The 18,623-nt window shown below is 40.3% G+C and overlaps 1 protein-coding gene across 9 annotated transcripts in view; it reads left to right on the forward strand.

The window, feature by feature from the left end:
- ERC1 (ELKS/RAB6-interacting/CAST family member 1) overlaps nucleotides 1-18,623 on the forward strand; it is a 490,045-nt gene that overhangs the window by 191,513 nt on the left and 279,909 nt on the right. For all 9 annotated transcript variants that reach the window (XM_059726510.1, XM_059726512.1, XM_059726507.1 and 6 more), the window contains 3 exons: nucleotides 797-937; nucleotides 2,480-2,620; nucleotides 12,525-12,718. In XM_059726510.1, the coding sequence (XP_059582493.1) occupies nucleotides 797-937; nucleotides 2,480-2,620; nucleotides 12,525-12,718 (476 nt within the window). The remainder of the gene's footprint in view (nucleotides 1-796; nucleotides 938-2,479; nucleotides 2,621-12,524; nucleotides 12,719-18,623) is intronic.

Below are 18,623 nucleotides of genomic sequence, written 5' to 3' on the forward strand. Positions count from 1 at the left end.
ATGGGAAGGTCTAAGTACAGACAGTCAAAAAGCCGGAAGCTGAATTAATTCAATCTTTTTAGGGTAGTCTAAGCTGAATAGATTGAACTGATAAGCAAGTGAACAGACATTCACTTTTGATTCTGGAAAGGCAGCCACATGCCTGCAGTGGCTCAGGCCGGAAGCCAGGGGGCTCTAGAGCAGTCCTCCCTGCTAGGCTGGATCAGACAGCTTGGGCCAAGGCTAGCCAGCCCATCCTGCAAAGGGAGGTTTGAGGAGCGGTGCAATGCATCCGGGGATGCTAAGGGACTGATTTAATTTGAATCTGGAGAGGATCTGGGACAGAAGTTCAATAAACTGGTTTAACCTAAATCAGTTAAGTCTGATATTACATTCATCCAGGTTTATCATAAACTGATTTTGGCCATTTTGAAAATGGTTTATGTGCCAGTGCACGTAACACACGATTTCTGTTGTGCTAATTTTTTTACCTGGTTTCTGATCACTTATCCTGGTTTATGTGTAGTTTCTGTCCCTAAGGTGGTTAAATATGGTTATACTATATTAGTGTTGTTAAAAAATCATTGATCGGAGAAGTTGCAGTAACAAGATGCCTAGAAGTTATATCTAAAATCAAAGAGGTTTCAAAATATTTTCATCCTTACTGGGGTCTGGTAGGGAGAGATGCAAGAGGAAAATGGCAAAACTACATATTTTCTCCCCTAAAACTAGTAAGAAGAGATTGGACCTGATGTCATCACAGAAGTAAGCTGACTCAACAAGATTTTCTTCACTGAACATTGTGTTCTTTTGACAGGAGCGGACTATTGAGCGCCTGAAAGAGCAACGGGACCGGGATGAGCGAGAAAAACAGGAGGAGATCGACAACTTCAAGAAAGATATTAAGGACCTAAAAGAAAAAGTCAGCCTCTTGCAAGGAGATCTCTCGGAGAAAGAGGTTAATGCCAGAACTAATCTGTCCTATTGTTAGATTTGTTTATCCTGAGCGATAGAGAGAGAAAAGAAGGTGTTTTATAGTCATGGTTCTTCAAGAAATTTGTGCACTGCATATCTACTGTGTGGTGCACTGCAAACATAAAAGTCTCAGGAAGCTTTGTTATAGCTTAGCATGAGGTTAATTTTTGCTGTTTTTGCTGTGGTTTGATCACTAGCATTGCTGTTGAAGTGAGTTGGTTCTGTGGTCATTGGGAGCACTTATCTGGGGCTCAGTATGTTTGGAACAGACCTACTGCATATTAGATATGCTGAAGTGAATGAGAGAGAGAGGAAAATTCTGTTGATCTGATTCTTTCAACCAGGGTGTCATAGCACTCTGGGTTGTCTTGAAATCCTTTCAAGGGTGCCATGTTAGCACTGTTAAGTATATAAACGTGATTCACATGATAAATTCAGAGATTTCAAATAAAAAGCCTTAGTGTTAAAACATTCTGACCTGTTCTGATCTTTCTGAGTTCTTTAAACAGAAAAGTTGCTGTTACTTCTCCGTAATCAAAAAAAACAAGTGAAAACTAAGAGCTGCCATTTTCCAAGGAGAGCCTTGAGTCTAAAGAGGTGAAGAATCACTTCTCTAAAAGTAGTACAGATCAGGGACATGTGATGCAATAGCATCTTCTCAGCTTGTTTTAAGATGAATGCTGCTTTCTTTTTGAGTGTCTGGGGGGAAGAGAAGAGGTTGATCAAACTTGTGGGTGCAGAAGATATATAGACAAAGATTTGCTATATCCTCTTCAAGTTTAGGTAAATAGTATTTCTATCCTTTCTAGCATCTTATTGTAAATAAATAAACTTCTTCCTTATGATGCCTGTAGCCAGGCAGCCAAATTAGCATGTTTATATCAAGATACACAGACTTCCTACATTCATCTGGGGGTTTAAAACTTCAGTCTGGTTAAATTTAAAAAATGTATTTAACAAAAACAATACAAAAAAGTTGTATGTGTGTGTACAAATACTCCCCTTTCCCTCCATACACACACATCTAAAAGTGTATTTGCTCAACAGTGTGTGTGTGAAAGCAGAGAAAAAAGTTGTAAAAAAAAAAAAAGGGAGAATCCCAATGAATGAAAAATTCAACATTTTGGACAATATTGGAAGTAGCCAGGGGAGTAAGTTTCAATGGTTAGGGGCCACCAACTTTCTTTGAACACTTTTTAATGTTGTATATGTTTCTTCAATCCTTTTAAAACTTTGCATTTAGACATTATTGTTTTAATTGCTACAATGCCATTTTAAGATATCCTCAGTAATTGCCAATTCATTCTAAGGGAACTTAGATTGGTTCCTGATTTTGAAAACATGAAGCAAACTGCCTTAGATGAGCTCCATGAACAGTGTCCAGTCAGATCTCTTGCTCCAGAATGGGAGCCAGAATACTGAGTTTACAGATGGGAGGAAAGCAACAACAAAAGGAGAAATCTGAAGTATAGCTACTATGTATGATTATATATCCATTTGCAATTGTTTTTCTTGCTTGTTTTAGGCTTCTCTGCTGGATCTGAAGGAACATGCTTCATCCTTGGCTTCCTCAGGTCTGAAGAAAGACTCCAGACTCAAAACATTAGAAATTGCACTGGAGCAGAAAAAAGAGGAATGTTTGAAAATGGAAACTCAGCTGAAGAAGGTAAAAAGCTAAATATTTTTCCTGATATTACAGGCAGGGGTGTCTAGTGCAGTGTCAGACATCCTCATCTTTGCGATTCTTTCCTTTTCTACTGTGCACAAAAAAGCAAGCACAGTCCTTTTGTTCAACATCAACCAACTACACTGCTCTTCTGTCAGTTGTAGGGGCTGCTGCTAACACCCCATGTAAAGGACAGCTGCATTTTGCAAGTCTTGTATAACTGTTGTTCTGTCTTGTTTGTCTTGTCTTCAGACCAAGCCTAGCACCTTCAGATACTGCATCAATGTATCAGTAGCGATTATTTGGGAAATATCTTTTAAAGTCATTTAAAATGTGTACAGATACTTGGGTAAGAGTTTTGCTGTTTATAGACATAGACAGCTGCAGTTAAGAAATTAAAGTTAAAAGGCACTTTTTTTTGCAGTAGTATGAAGAGAGTATGTACAAATAAAGTTAAATTTGAAAATAAATTGGTGGAAATGAAGTCATTGGGAACATATTCTGTTGTGCTTTAGTGTTTCCACAGAGGATATTCACAGCACACAGGTACCACAAGTATCTCATCGGTATGGAAAGAATGAGGAAGATGGCTTACCTGTAGCACAGGACAGTTAGTTAAAAGATAGCTCATTTACACTGCTGTGATAATATTTCAGTATAATTCCTTCAGGCCTCTGCTTTTGCTGTCCCCATTGTACAAAGTCTGTGCTTTATAGAAAAATCTGTATAAAAGATCTCAAAAAGTTAAAAAGTGACAGATTATAAGGGCAGATCAATGGACAAGATTGAATTAAAAGATGGTTAAGCCTATGAAGTTCATAAAAAAACATTATAACCTTCCACTTTCTGTTAACGTATACAGTATAATGCTCTTCAACCATTACATCAGAAATCCTTGTTCTCCTAACCTTCTCCTTCTCTACTCCAACTGCCTTCTTTCTGAGACCTCTTGGGTAGTTTCTGATTATGCAGACTACAGAAGTAGTCTCTTAGGCCCTACTGAATACTGAGCAAGGTCTAGAGTGCATTTCCTACAGGAATTTTGTTTTCATACATGGTTCTCTTTTGACTGCTGTGTGATCTTTTCTTCTTGTACCACTGCATTCCTTTATTGCTAGGAAAAGTATGCATGCCTTTTCTTAATTTGGTATTCCTACTGACTGGCCTATTTCCTTTCTTCATCAAGTCGTCAGTGTTTTTTACCAAAGAAAAGATGCCACTCTAGTGCTTATATCTATTCTCATGTAATTCTAAGCAAATTGTAGTTACTCTGTCCCTGCGAGTGTATGAAATAGTCACTTTATATGAGACTTCCTCAGCTCTTAAGTCCAAGTCACAAACATTCACAAAGATCTAGGAAATAGCAATTGTAATTGCTATACAATTGTAATACAGAGGTATAGATATGTTGGAATATGTAATTAAAACCTTCTTTTCAGTTGCTCATAACTTTCTTACATTTTCCATGCTGGTAATTTTTTTTTACCCTTTTCTCCACCAACTTGTACTGAGCTTAGTAGCTACCTTGTCCTACATTGCATGAGGATTCTGTATGAAAGAAGCTCTCTCCTTTTGGAGCCCCTAAACTTCATAGGACAAAGGATTCTCTTTTTCAGGACAGCCTCTTAGCATAATGGTGTCTCTTTTATAATTTTTCTTTTCCTTGCCTACATTTCCAGTCCAAGGTTAGCTTTCAAAAAACCAGAAAGGTAACATCCTAAAAATTGTCACTTTGGCAGAGTACTGAAATTAGTGCAGTTTCATGACTCCAGATGAAAAAGGATTTAATTTAAGGGTAAGCCTTGGAAAAGACCTTTGCTAGTCTTTATACTCTGTGTATTCTATGGAAAAATCAGTGTGGTCACTATAGATTTCCTTCTGTGGTATACAAGGGATCTAACATTATGCTCAAATGGAAGATTCCTAGGCACCTGGAGAACAGCAGTGCGGGTGTTCTTTCTTGCTTATGCAGTTTCTGTGTGTAGGTGTCTGCTTTTCATGGATACTGCTTATTTCCCTACCAGTGGCTGTATTTTGTGAAGACCTCTGTATTCTTATTGAATAATTACTGCTTGCCAGTCAGAGAGCAGTGGTTTTCATAATTGTTGTACCCTTATTTTCATAAGAGCCGTACAAATCTGTGTATTCTGAACATGCTTCTTCCTCTACTGTCATTGACTCTTCCAGTTGGAGTTGTAAGACTGTCAAACAGCAAGTGCAAAAAGAAGTGGGAGGATAAAAAGTAAGAGATTCTGATTTTTTAAAAGGAGGCACATTTCTCTTGCATTTTTATGTCCAGTGAGCCTACCTTATTGGGGTCTCCATTTTTGTTGTAAAAGCAGTTGAAGGTTAGGGTAGGGGATCAGTCCTATGGGGCTCCTGATACATTTCTCTTAAAAATGTTTTGCTGCAACCCTCATTTTCAAACTTATATATTTTCCTTTTGTGGAGGGATTTTACAGATGATATATTTTCTCTGTAGTTCTTTCTGCCCTGGGATATTTTCATTTCTAGCTTCTAATTCTAGCTTTTTCCCTCCCATGTGAAACACATTCTTATCTGCTTGGGGAAATATAACAATAACAGAATTGGCACCAGCAATGCAAGTCTTTCTACAGCAGCTCCCAGCATAAGATGACCTCTTTTCCTACAGCCAGTGAAGGAACCAAGAGCCTCTTTTGCCCATATGAAAACAGGCTGCTTGAATCTAGAGAAGAGAAAAATCCAGGAGCACCTGGTAGCAAACTTTTCCCTTCAGAGCAGTTCTTACAACTTTAAACCAGAGAAGAATGATAACATAGGCCCTCCAGAGCTGACAGGTACACTATTTGAGCATAGTCCTGAGAGCCTCTTTTGCTAGGATGTCTTTCCTTCAGCCTAGGAGAGGAACAAAGACTTTCCTGAACTGCTTACTCAAATTGTGGGTTACCTAGTATTTTGAACAATTTAGTCTGACTTGGGTCCTGATACTTTTCTTGTGAAACTGGAAGACCAGAAATCTTACATATGGACTGGTCAAGAGAATAGTGCCACATTTCATTCACAGATGGTTAACATTCAGTCTCAAAAGTTGTTTTTTTTTAAAGGAAAGCTTTAACACGCTCAGCGTAGCAAATTACAGGAAAGAAAAGTTACTAGGGGAACATGGTTTCTGTAATTTAATTTTTTATTCAACAGTCTTTTATTTTAAGCTAATTTCTGAAACTGCTTACTTGTTTGTTTGGTAATTGAGCTAGGTGAGGCATTAGAAATAAATGGCGTTTATACACATGCTCGGAGGGGGCAGGGGGGGCACTTCAATGAGAGCAGTTCTGAAAGCGACTCTAATTAAAGCACCCACAGCGTCATGTGTATTCAGCATCCCACACTTCAAAATGGTGGCGGGGCACTGTCAGTGAGCTTTAGTTAAAATGCCCCTGCTGCCATTTTGAAATGCAGGGACACTGAATTAATGTGATGTGGAGGCTACTGGAGCATACTAATTAGCACACCCCAGCAGACTCGCATCAGACTAGATTAATCGTGTCTGCTCCAACACTTGCTAATTAGCACGCGTTGGAGCAAGTCATCATGTGTATAGGTGCCCAAAAGGTCTGGGCAGCCTGTGAAACTATTTGTCATTTGTAAGGCAGATCTAAGACTGAATAGCAAAGTCTTGAGAGCTGGAACGAAACAAAAAAAGAAAGTGGTCAGGGCTTGAACGCTGAACATTTACAAAGTGTTGGACAATGTTTTGTCCTATTTCAATTTTTTTTAATAATAAATCCTATATTAACAATCTGAAGTGGTGTTGTCTTACTACATAAATGTGTTTACATCTATCTGTAAATTGTTTTCTTGTTACATCATTATTTTTTCTTAAACTGTTCCTTTTCACAATTTCCCCCTCTTCCTATCTCTTTTTTACCTTTAGCATCCTGAAGTTTTATTGAGCCATCCATCCAAGCCAGTAAGTGCCTTGGCAAACTGGAAGGCTATTGCCAGCCCCATTTGATTTTATATGTGTTGCATGTGTACTCACTTATTTTTTGGCCCATACACATAGTTTATTGATGAGCTATTTTGGGTGTAGTTCTGGACAGGGTGGGTGGGGAGAAGGGAATTTTTAATATGTCTGAGCAGCTGGACTTAAGATAGCCTTGAGAAATGCGTGTGTATTACTTTTTGCTGATTTTGCCTAGCTTTACTTTCCATTCAAACCGCTTGCTATAGTGCAACCCCTTTGTTTCCCTTTATCCCAGTTGCTTGCAGCATTCTGTAGTTTTTCTGTCACCTCCATTATATGTGTATTGTTAAAGCAAGATGGGAATAGAATTTCCACACAAATGTGACTTCTTGTTTGAAAGCATTCTGGTTAACCACTTGCATCATTGCATTGAAAGATGATGATCAAGTTACAGCAAGGAGAGAAGCTGCTAAAATACTTGTGCAACTATTATTCCTAACTAACGTTACTTTTCGGTTTAATTCTGGACCTTATCATGCAAGCTTTTCCACTTGTAGTCAGTGAATTCTTTGTAATAAATGCACATGAAACTTCATATTGAAGATTATACCATCCGTGATGCTTTGCATCAGAAATTTTGCTTTGTGTGCGCGTGCGCATGCACACACATGCATACACTTTCATAGCATTAATTCATAGTTTTAATTGTCTTAGAGTGTGGCTACAGAGCAACTCCACTGCTTTTTTTGTTGTGGGGAGGGGGACACTACTGAAAATACTCCACCCACCTCCTCTCACATAGAGAACACAGGGGAAGAAGGTGTGAAGCAAGGTCCAGAAAGAATAGTAGAGATAAAAGCAGTTTTTAAAGAACTGCTTGCTTGGAGCATAAAAACTCGCTCAACGTATTTTTTTTAAATGTTAACCATGTACAAAAAATAGACATTAAATGTTCTTAGGTGTCCATTGCACAAAGATCAGGCAAATTCATAACGTAATATTTCCCAAAGGAAATAAGATAAATATAATACTTGAAACATTAAGCTATTTCACAGTAGACATCATTATTTTTTATAAGGAAGGGTAGCTCAATGCAAGTAAAATTAAGCAATTTAAAATATAAAATTGTAAGAAAAATTTACAGATTGTTATTAATCATGTGATAGAAGGCAGTGAATTAATTAAAACATTCAAGCTTTTGGTTTGAAGTGCTGTCTCCTTCACAACAAGAAGTATTAAAGATGTTCAGTACAGATAAACCAGTTTGAAAATGCCTGAAACCAGTCTGAGATAAACCTGGTTGAATGTAGTATCAGACTTAAATGATTTGGGTCAAACCAGTTTATACAATCGCTGTCCCAGACCCCTTGCTGGTTTAAGTTAAATTAGAGTCCACCAGCATACTCCCTGGGCTGGGTGGGGCTCTCTGCTCTACAGCAGGGCTGGCTTCTCCCCTCTGCTCCCTGGCCAGAGCTCCAACAGAGACTTCCCTGTGCCTCTCTCCCCCACCCCCTCACCACTCACTGTTAAGCAGGGATCCCTTCCTCCTGTGCCACAGCACAGACCATAGCCAGCATGTGGTATGCTAGCTAATGCTGTGTAAGGCTCCAGCAGAGACTGCAGACACAGCAGGGTCTGCCTGGCTTCCCCCTGCCCTACTCCCCAACCCTTGCTGCTTAAGTAGGAAATCCCCCCTCCTTCCATCCCATCTCCCACAGCATGGACCCCAGCCCCACGGACCCTAGGCACGTGGTATACTAGCTAATGCCAAGAGGTGTCTACACGTGTGCCTCTCTCCAATTTCACTGGGGCAGGCAGACAGAACAGTGGCTGCTTAGGGCTGTTTGGAGCTGATCAACAGGTTTGCCAGTAAGCTGTTTTAGAAGTCTGAAGTAATGTAGAGAGGCCATTGTTTTGCTAATCGGGTAATAAAGACTTATCACTGTCAGCCCCCAGCTGGCTTGCTTGCCTGTCAGTTTGCTGCAGACAGTATGATGAAGCAGGGAAGGAGATTGAAAAGCTCCATATCATCATCCGATGCACGTACTGCAACTCCCCCACTTCCCCACCTTGCCTCAGAGTGCTAGCCGGGGCCTGGGGGCTGGCAAGACTCCCATCCCTTGAGCAGTCAGCAGGGAAAAGCCTGGGACCGTGCAGGCAGACCTCCACAATGAGAGAGTCTTACTGAGAGAGTCGAACACTTATCGTCAGCGCCTGCGGGCAGTCGCCACTCACCACCCCACCGCTGACACCGCCAGCGGCATCTGCAGGCGGTCCACAATCCCCACTGACCACTAATGCCGGCAGTGACTGTGGGTGGTCGTCATCCCCCCTTTCCCCACCTGGGCCCATACGGAGCAGCCGGGTGCAGCACCCGCTGCAGGAAGCAGGGCCGGGCTCTCCCATTTGGCCCCCGGGTGGGGCTTGCAGCTCCCAGTGGAATCTTTAGAGGCAAGGCTGAACCCAGAGACACCAGGGTGCAGCTGGGACATGCCCACCCATGGAGTGATTCCCATGGCCCCTCCTGCTCTGCCCAGGGTCAGAGCTGGGATCCCTGCACCCCTAGGCAGCAGCTCCAGCCTCCTTCCCCTGGTCCCCATGTGGCCGCTGCTATCCCCTCCCTTGTCCGGCTGGAAACCTGTGCCTCAGGTAACCAGCACTTTTAGCTTACCAGCACCCCCACTCATGTACCCAGTAAAACTGAGTGAACTGAAAAGTGGGTGTAAATCAGTTAAAACTGAGTAACTTCGATAAAAAAAATCAGGGAATTTATCAGTTAAAACCAATAAAACTGAAAATGCAGAACACTATGCATGGGCCACACCATCAGAGACGAGAATAGTGCCAGCCATGGGCACAAAGGCCATGCCACTCCCACCACTTCACTGTGGGCTTCCCTGGTGCCATTTGCTGCACCACCCCACCTCCAGGGCAGGAGCAGGAAGCAGATGCTCATAGAGGCAGGGAGCCTAAAGACTCCAGTTGCTGCAGAAACTGGAAAAATAAGGGGGATATCAGCCAGGTAGAAGCCCAGGGGCTGCACAATAATCCCTCACAGGTTGTATGCAGCTTCTGGGCCACGTGTGGAACAGTTTTGCCCAATACCCTTTCAAAAACAGTTCAAGCAGTAGGCAAACTTAATGGTTCAGCTAATGCAGTAGTTACAATTGTCTAAGACTGTGTCCTGTAATGCTGAGTTGCCAGGGCAAAAGAATAACCGTTTCCTATGTTGCCTGCCTTGGCAATAAAAGACAATGCATACATTAAAATAAAAATGTGGGATTTGCCAAATATTGCAGTCAACAAAAATTGTGAAAACAGTTTAAATTCTTGAGATAGCAGTATCTTAACACCTTTGATTTTCCTCTTTGTCACGTGGATCACTGAGGTCAGGGAAGGAAAATGTGCAGAAATTAATCCAGTCTAAGCAAAATGATTTTTCAGTTATTCAAATGGGTTAAGGGGGTTTTGCTCAAATTTACCTCTCCAAAACTCATTATTGAACAAAATTGAAACATGGGTGAGTTTATCCCCAAAGTAATATGTCCAAAAGTTCTGTGAGTGAAAATAGAGGTATAATTCTAATTGATCTACAAGCTTAGCTATATAGTTTGATACTATGCAAATGTGACAATAAGGATAAGCTTGTGTCAAAGACTAGGAATTACATACTTAAAGGGAAAAACAATTTTATGTTCTCTGTCAATAATATGTTATACTTCCTTCCATTCATAGACCTCGGAATGCTTTATAACTTTCAGTATCAGACCTGCTTTGGAAGTAAGAAAACCTAGGCAAAAAATTATTTTGAATTTGTATTTGAATTTCCTTTTCTTTACTCTAAAAATGTTGCTAAAATGAATCCTGTAGTGTTAAATTGGGAAGGTAGCCAATTTAATGTCTTCCAGAATTTGATGTGAGTTTGTGGGATACCTAAATGCATTAGATTTCTCTTGTAAAATAACATTAGAATTTTAGATACAGTCGCATAACACATTGTCCATGTAACCCACAAAATGGGCCATAGTCAGTGAGTAACTTACAGTCCAGGAAATCGTTTCCAGTTTGCACATGATCACATAACATTTTCTTTATGTGAGATGAGAGCATCTGTAATGATGTGTACTGTATACAAATAGCATGGGTTATGAGTCTTTCCCAGTAACATCTGTTGTGTAAGTAGTCATTTAATTCTATAAGAACCAGGCACTCCAGCTTGTTGGCTAATTTTTTTAAAAAAATTTAGAAGGAAATTGATTTCTTTCTTTCAGTAGAGTCTCTTGGGACATTGCCGAAGTGCTTTTATTAATAAGGAATAATAAAATTCCTGGAGTCTCTTGATAGAACTCCATTAACTCTTATAGATTATTTGGAATGCTATAGCAAAGTAATCCAATTAGCAGCCCAGCTTCAAATTTTTTTCCAAAGTTTCTGATCATCTGATTATATATCTTAGATGACTTTAAAGGATGTAGAAGAGCATTTTGAGAGGTTGGAAATGCAACTAAATTCAGTAGGAAAGAATCAGGCTGCTAAATGAACTGGAACTGTGCACCCTTATGTTCTGTTGGTATGGCTGGCTTCCTAGGCCTGGTGCTTTCAGCCACACTGCCCTTTTTGAGACCTGCCATTCTCAGGATCTCTGTTTCAGGGCAGATGCACAAGCAGATTGTCTCAGGGCTGGGGACATGAAACTCCCGGAATTCCTGGCCCTAAGATAAATCTACCTGGCATGTTGGCCCCAAAACTGTGGATGGTGGAAAACTGGCTTCTTCACCGTGGCCTCTCAGTGTTCTGTCACATTATTTTTTTTGTTTTTGTTCAACATTCATTGAACCTAAGATGGCTCAAATGTAGTATTTCAGGCTCAATGAACTGACATTTTTGAGAGAACTTGTTGGAAAACCACAAGCAAAAGCTATACCTCTTGTATTAGTACTATTAGTATATTAAAGTTGGTCTTCCAAAAGTAAAAAAAAATCTATCCTAACATTTATTTTGCTATCATTATGTCTGATTACATTTAATGGCACCACTTGGAATCTTAGTTCTGATGATTTAGATTTACTTTAGAGCAGAATCTTGGAACCTTGTATATCTCCTGTTCACATAGAAGACATATGTGCATAGAAGAGTGAGTTTTTTAAAGCTGCAGCTGCAATTCTACATCTCATAGGTGTATTTTGGGAAAGGCTAAGATGAGTACAGAATGTGTTTGTGTATTCGTGGTTGGCAAAGTAGCTCCTTGAAAGTTACTGCCAACTGAATCAAGTTTGAGGCACCCTCAAGCTGTTATAATTTACATCAAGGGCTAGTTCTGCATCCAAGACCAAATGAAGGCTGGAAGTTCACATGAAGACAGCTTTGCTCTCTCCCCCTCTCCTCCATAGCTGTGCTGAGAATTTATCTCTGAGATGCCTGGGATTCCAGTTCCCTTGGTTGCTTTATTTGAATGTCTGAGTGTGTTTCCATTTTATATGTACTTTTATGCTGCTTAGAAACTTTTCGATTAACTCCCAGCTTATATACGATTTTCAGGAGAACAAGATTCAGTTTGAAACAAACCCTCCACACTTTTCCTCTATACCAGTGGTACCTAATTTATCTGGCTTTGAGAGCTAGATCTAGAACATGAAGTCAGTCTCTGGGCTGTATCTGGTGCATTGAGTCAGTTCTGGGCCCCACAGGGAATACATTTTGGCAGTAATGCGGCAAGTGAGAGCTGTGTTAAACCCTGCTCCAGATCTGGAGGAATCTGATGGTCTGGATCTGGCCCAGGGAGGCCAAGTAAGTTTGACACCCTGGCTTAAAGGAACCCAGTGCTCAGTACATTTATTTCCATTTTAATAAGTCACTTTATTCTTTAGAAGTAGCTCTCTGGGTCCAGAGTCCCCTGTGATGGTCATTATAGATACAATGTATATGTACAAGATGGTTCTTGAACTCTTTTCTTTGCAGGCTCATGAGGCAACACTGGAGGCTAGAGCCAGCCCAGAACTGAATGAGCGATTCCAGCAGTTGGAGAAGGAGGTAGCCCGGTACCGGGAAGAATCCAGCAAAGCTCAAGCTGAAGTAGATCGCCTTCTGGAAATACTGAAGGAGATGGAAAATGAGAAGAATGATAAAGATAAGAAGATAGCAGAATTGGAGAGGTGAGATGGATGTGTAGGTGGAAGGGAGCAAAGGGGGTGAAGAAAGTGGAGAACAATTGTTTGGGGAAATCACTGGGTTTTGCAGCTTTGATTCTCAATCTCAGTATTTTAGAAATGTAGAGCTCCTTTGTTACACTTATCTGCCTGACTCTTCAAAAAATGTCTGGCTGTCTCCCTGAGTTTTAAGGGAAAGGAGATGGTAAAAAAGCTGGTGAAATCATGGTGTGTTTGGGGAATAAAATAAATGACATTTAAGCTTCTGGTTTAATAATTCAATCAAATATCTTTGCTCACCACTCTAAACTGGGCAAATAGACTTAAAGAACCTGCAGCATTAATTGTCCAAGTCCCACTGACAGATGGTCTTGTTATTTTTCTAGACCTTATTCATGTTTTGTTTGAGAAGCTGGGTGGTGTATGGTGAAACCTTTGGCTTTCTGGATCAGAATTGCAAGTAGTAGATGGCAGGGAAGGCATGAAAACCAGCTTCGCACCTTACTTACTTAACTTATCTTCCACTAAAACAAGGCATATGTTACTTTCTGACACTTAATTTTGCAATGCGCCAATCTCTCTTTTTTATTTTGGGTAGCGGAGAGAGTAAAAGTAGAAATAGATGTATTTTTTGTTGACTTTGTTATTTACTTTGAAGATTGACTACCCAGGAGAAACTAAATGAAACATTAACTTAATTTTCCTGCATGCCTGGGTCATGTCAAGTGCCTTTTGGATGTTAGAATGGCTTCCCATCACGCTTGCATATCAAAATTTTTAGCTGCGTTGCATTCAATATTAGAAAAAGTACACAAACCGAAGAAGAGACCTTTCCTTTGGGACACAATTAAAGCCAAGAATGCAGGACTTGATCTCCTCCTTGCTGTTGCCACTTGTTTATTGGCAGGATGTGGCTGGCACTTAAATTTTACAGTTTTCTGAAGGGGCTTGAACAATGGCTTTCTAAGGACTTGTGCAGATTCTAAATCCATTCAGATCTCTATCTTCTGCTTTCAGTGCATTTCCAGGGTGAATTAACTTGAAGGTATATTTGCTTCCTATCTTCTGTAATTTGTGCCTCTACTTTATGCACTTGTGCTTTTTCTCACAATCTCTTCCTTTGCTGTAGTGCATACTCAGATATAGAAGTGACATACATAAAAATGTCTCTGAACCCATTGGCAAAAATATTGGTAGTTGATGGCATTATGCTGAAACCAGTGAATTTGGATGACTCTACCTGGATCAGTCTTTGGATGGACTTCATTCTTGTTGCACTGAAACTGGAATAACATTTTGAAGTATTTCCACAGTCTTGTCTGTTCGCTTGATCCTTTTCTCTTGTTTTGTTTTGGGTTTTTTTCCATAGGCTTTTCTTTTATTTAGCAAGAATATTCCATGCCTGTGGCAGCAGGCAAAGCAGCTGAAACTGAAAAATGTAATCCCCCTTTTTTGTCCATCTTTTCTCCTTGCTAAACTACTTAACCCCACCTATGATATGTGCTATATTTAATGGGACATTTGGGCAATGGATATAGAGACTGGATCTACTGAGTGTCCTTGAGGGAGGCAGAGGAAAATAGCAGGTACAGTTTCATGTCATATTTGTCTGGATTTTTTTACTTTTTGTAGCATATCTGTGTTGAGCATGTAGCTACCCTGATGCTGTCAGGACAGCTGATACCAGTTTGAGAATGTAACTGCATTATCTTTTAATCAGAGTAACTAAGGGTGGAGGTGGTTTTAACTGATTCATGGTCTTCATTCAAAAGTACTCTCCAGCTAAAATAATTTTTGAAATCATATTTTGGAAAAAAATCTTAGAAATTTTCAGCCTTCCTCGTAACTTGTTCCCTTAGAAGAGGGGTACAGAAGAAAGAAAATGCCATTATCTGTTGCTTTTTCTGCACTAATGTTCAAGATTTAGCTCTCAAAAGCCACTGTCAAGATCAGGACCTTGCCATGCTACGCACCTTATAGGCACATAAAGGTATGGCCTCTGTCCTCAGGAGTTTATAGTCTAAGAAAAATACGAGAACTTCATAGTTCGTAGGGTCGGAAGGGACCTAAGCAGATCATCAAGTCCGCCTCCCTGCCACGGGCAAGAAAGAATGCTGGGGTCAAACGACCCCGGCTAGGTGATTGTTTAGCCTCCTTTTGAAGACCCCCAGGGTAGGAGCAAGCACTACTTCCCTTGGAAGTTGGTTTCTATTGCACTCTAGTGCAGTGGTACTCAACCTTACAAATGTTGGAAAGTGACTTTTTCAGTAAAGAAACGCAATTCCAGAGAGTTGCAAAATAATTAGGGAGTGATTTTGTGTTGTGATGTTTGTTTCCTACTGTTTTTAAACACAAGTTAAAGTCTTCCCATATTAATGGAAGCATAGTATCACAATGCCTGGAAGTCATTCCAGTCTGCTCCACTGATAATTTTGCAGTAACCTATGACTGTTCAATGCATGCTAGTCTTATTCTGTGTTCTGTCTCTCCTGCTATAAAGTAACACGTGGTTTTTTATCTAGTCATCCTGTCCTCCTCTCTGTTTGGCAGATGAGATGGCATAAAGTAGTTCTCCTTCCTTCTCAAATCCGTGGTTTGGAAGGATGGGAAATTTGTCTTAAGTATGCAAGCAAAGAAGAGAACACTATTATGATCAGCATTCAGTGTTCTACCTAGGACTGTGTAAATCAGGATTAAAAACTAATCAGATTCATGCACTCTCTGAACCCATCTACTGGGTCAAAAGGTCTTTTACCTCCAGAGGCAGAAGCTGAATATCATTGGTCTGGCAGACCATGAACTCATCAGTTACTGTGAGCAGTCATTTCAGGTCAAACTGTAATTTAACTGTAGTAGGAAAAAAGCTGAAGGTTTTAGACCCTTATAGCAAGGTTTCCTGTAGTCTAATTTTAATGTATCCATATTAATTTATGCATTACTTACTGTCCCTGGGTAGTGTTGTCCAAACTATTCTTCATTCTCCCCATAGTCACAAAGTTCTCATATTTTCACACATGAGCACAGATGTAAGTGCTTGCTAAGTGTACATATTGGGTCTGTTTTTTTGTCTTCTGTGCTTGTTTAAAACATTGTTACATGTTCAGCTGATATCCATGGCAGTATTAGAAAGGCTTCTCTCCAGCTACAGTCTGGTTTTGATTCATGAAGAACAGTCTGGTCACATGTTGACTGCTTTTTTGCTATTCAAGCTCTTCAGTGCAAAGAAGACCCTTGGCAGTTAGAAAGACCTAGAGCAGTTGGAAATAAGGAAGAGCCAACCAACTCTCTTTGCTGAAGCCAGTCATTACTTTATAGTGGAGAAGAAATGAGCTACATTCAGAGGACAAGTCTAATAGTGATGAAGATGTGAACTTTCAGCAACAGAAGAAGGTCAAAAGTCCTTCCCTGCACTTCCAGCCTCACTAAAAAGAATATAAGGCAGTTAAACAGCACGCCCTGAGGAGAACGGAAATAAGTAGCAAGACTGTATGAGCATAGGGAGAGAAGGAAAGGGAAACCAAGAAAAAGGGAAATAGAAGACGGGATAAATTGGAGAGGGAGACAAAATAAAAAACAAAATGGCATCTTTTTATGCTTTTCAAAGAGGGGGAACAGCATTAAACCCAGTTTAAAATATGGACATTCTCTCTTTCTTTCTCTCTCTCTTTCTTTCTTGTAGTTTCTACAGAGGTGTTATTCAGTTATGATTGGGAGGGTATGGATCCACAAAATACCATATTTACATGAAGTTTATATAATGAAAGAGCTTGAGAAGTGTACTAGAGTCAGCAGCAAATTCAAAGCAGCAGCTCATTAATTTACTATTTCTTTTGTGGGTAGGTCTTTGCTCCCTCCAAAGGGGATGTGGGAGACTGGGCTTGCCCAGCATTTCCTTTGTGAATGAGCAATTTAATAGGTCCCCTTTGCTTATGTTGTTGTACAGGGACATGTTTGGCTATTCAGTTGTTTTTACTAACTGTTGGTTTTCTGTATTGCCATCCCCTAATTGCCTCTCTGTGTTCCTGACTTTTCATTTGATATATTTTGTTTGTTTTCCTACCCTTTCTTTCCATTTTTGTCTTCCAATGAGTTGTGTTGTGTTTTTTTGTTTTATGTGTGTGGGGGTTTTTTGGACTTGCTTTTTTCTTAGAAAGCACGCCTACCGCAAATTGCATCCTCCATACCAGGTGTCAGTCCCTGCACCGCAACACGTTGTGGGGTTTGTGTGGGACTTCCTGGGAAAGTGAGTGTCACATAAGGCTACTGTTTCTTACTGGGTTGGAATGTTACTGTTGGCTAGCTGAATGAACGGATGGCTGCTGCTGCTGTTAGCGTTTGCTGCAATTATGCTTTTTTTTCTTTTTTGGATTGAAACAGAACTAATTATGCCAAATTCAGTTCTAACTGTCTTTGTGTTTGTCATGTTGCAGTGGTTATGGGCACAGTCCAAATAGCTTTTGTCACGACTCCTTACATTTGAAACATTGCAAAAGCTATTTTTATTCCAACTTTTTCTTCTTAACGTCTCTCACCCTTGGCCCAAAACTCTGCCACCACATTGGACCTATACTAAACAGCTCCAGTACTATAAATTCTTTCAGAATTTGAGCTGATAAGTATTGCCTTATTCCCATGTCTTTGAGTGACAATCAGCATGTGGTAGAAAAGGAAAATTAAAATGGAAGAAGACAAATGAAGAATGGCATTGATCATCACAGCTATTGCAAGGGTTAAAATATCTACATTGCAATATTGTGTGGACCACACAGTGTTGATCCTGCGTCAAAGGCAGATTCATAATTACTCTCTTCCTGTCCTTTGTATCTCAGCACAGTAGGTAGTTTCTTTTGGGGTAGCCAAAAGAAAGAGAATTAGTTCTCTATGTCCCTACCAACATCATCCTTCATGCACAGATGCTGTCGTATTTCAGTATCTCCTAAAAATTCCAGAAAGCCAGTAATTTCACTCAGATTAGAGTCATGTAAATGTCTAACTTGTTCAGGGTTTTAATAAGAATGGAGAGGCTTTCCTCTGAGCACATTCCTGGTAATCTCATCCTTACATACAGTACCTTGAATTACTGAGATTTCATTTTTCTAACTAGGTAGCTCACTTTATTACCATGTTTGCCTAGATTTTATAGCAATCTTCTTCCAAGAAATTTTGAGTAGAACAGGGGTACGCCATATTTTCCAGCAGGAGGCCAGAATGACCCAACTTGGGTCTGAGTTGGTAGGCACTAGGACCTGGCTGCCTCTGCTGCTTGTCCCTGATGCTCATCTGTGGCACTGCTAAGGGGGAGTTCCCCACTCTAGTGAAGCCCCCAGAATCTGGCTGCAGTGCAGCATGGGTGGAGACCCCACCGGCAAATGCTGCCGAAGCCACAGGCCAGATCCAGCCTGTGAGCCATAAGTTGCTGACCCCTGATGTAGAAGGTTAATTCCTTACCTACCATGCAGAACTACATTTAGTGCTGAGAGAGAAGGGCAAAGAGAAGCTAAATCTTGATATAATAAAATATGGGGTATTTCATTACTAAAAAAGAAAAGCTTTTCCATAGCAAATTAACTCTCAACATTTTTACTTTACCCTAATATGCCTAAATACATGAGGGATGTTAGTGCTGTCTCTAATCAGTACTGTTTAAGCCTCAGTTCTAATATTGTGTCCAGTTCTAGGCACCATATTTTGAGAGGGATGAAGATTAACTGCTGGGGATCTGAAGGTGAGCAGCAAAGATTATAAAAAGATTGGAACTGTGAGCTGTATGAGAAAAGATTGAGAGAACTAAGTACCTTTAGTCTAAAGAAAAGGAGAGTAAGAGCAGACATGATTGCAGTTTTCAAGTGTTTGTATGGCTAATATGGAAGAAAGAGAACTGTGATCTTTTATGACACAGGGGAGGACACAA

This window comes from Alligator mississippiensis, chromosome 4 (assembly GCF_030867095.1).
Source record: "Alligator mississippiensis isolate rAllMis1 chromosome 4, rAllMis1, whole genome shotgun sequence".
Lineage (NCBI taxonomy): Eukaryota > Metazoa > Chordata > Crocodylia > Alligatoridae > Alligator > Alligator mississippiensis.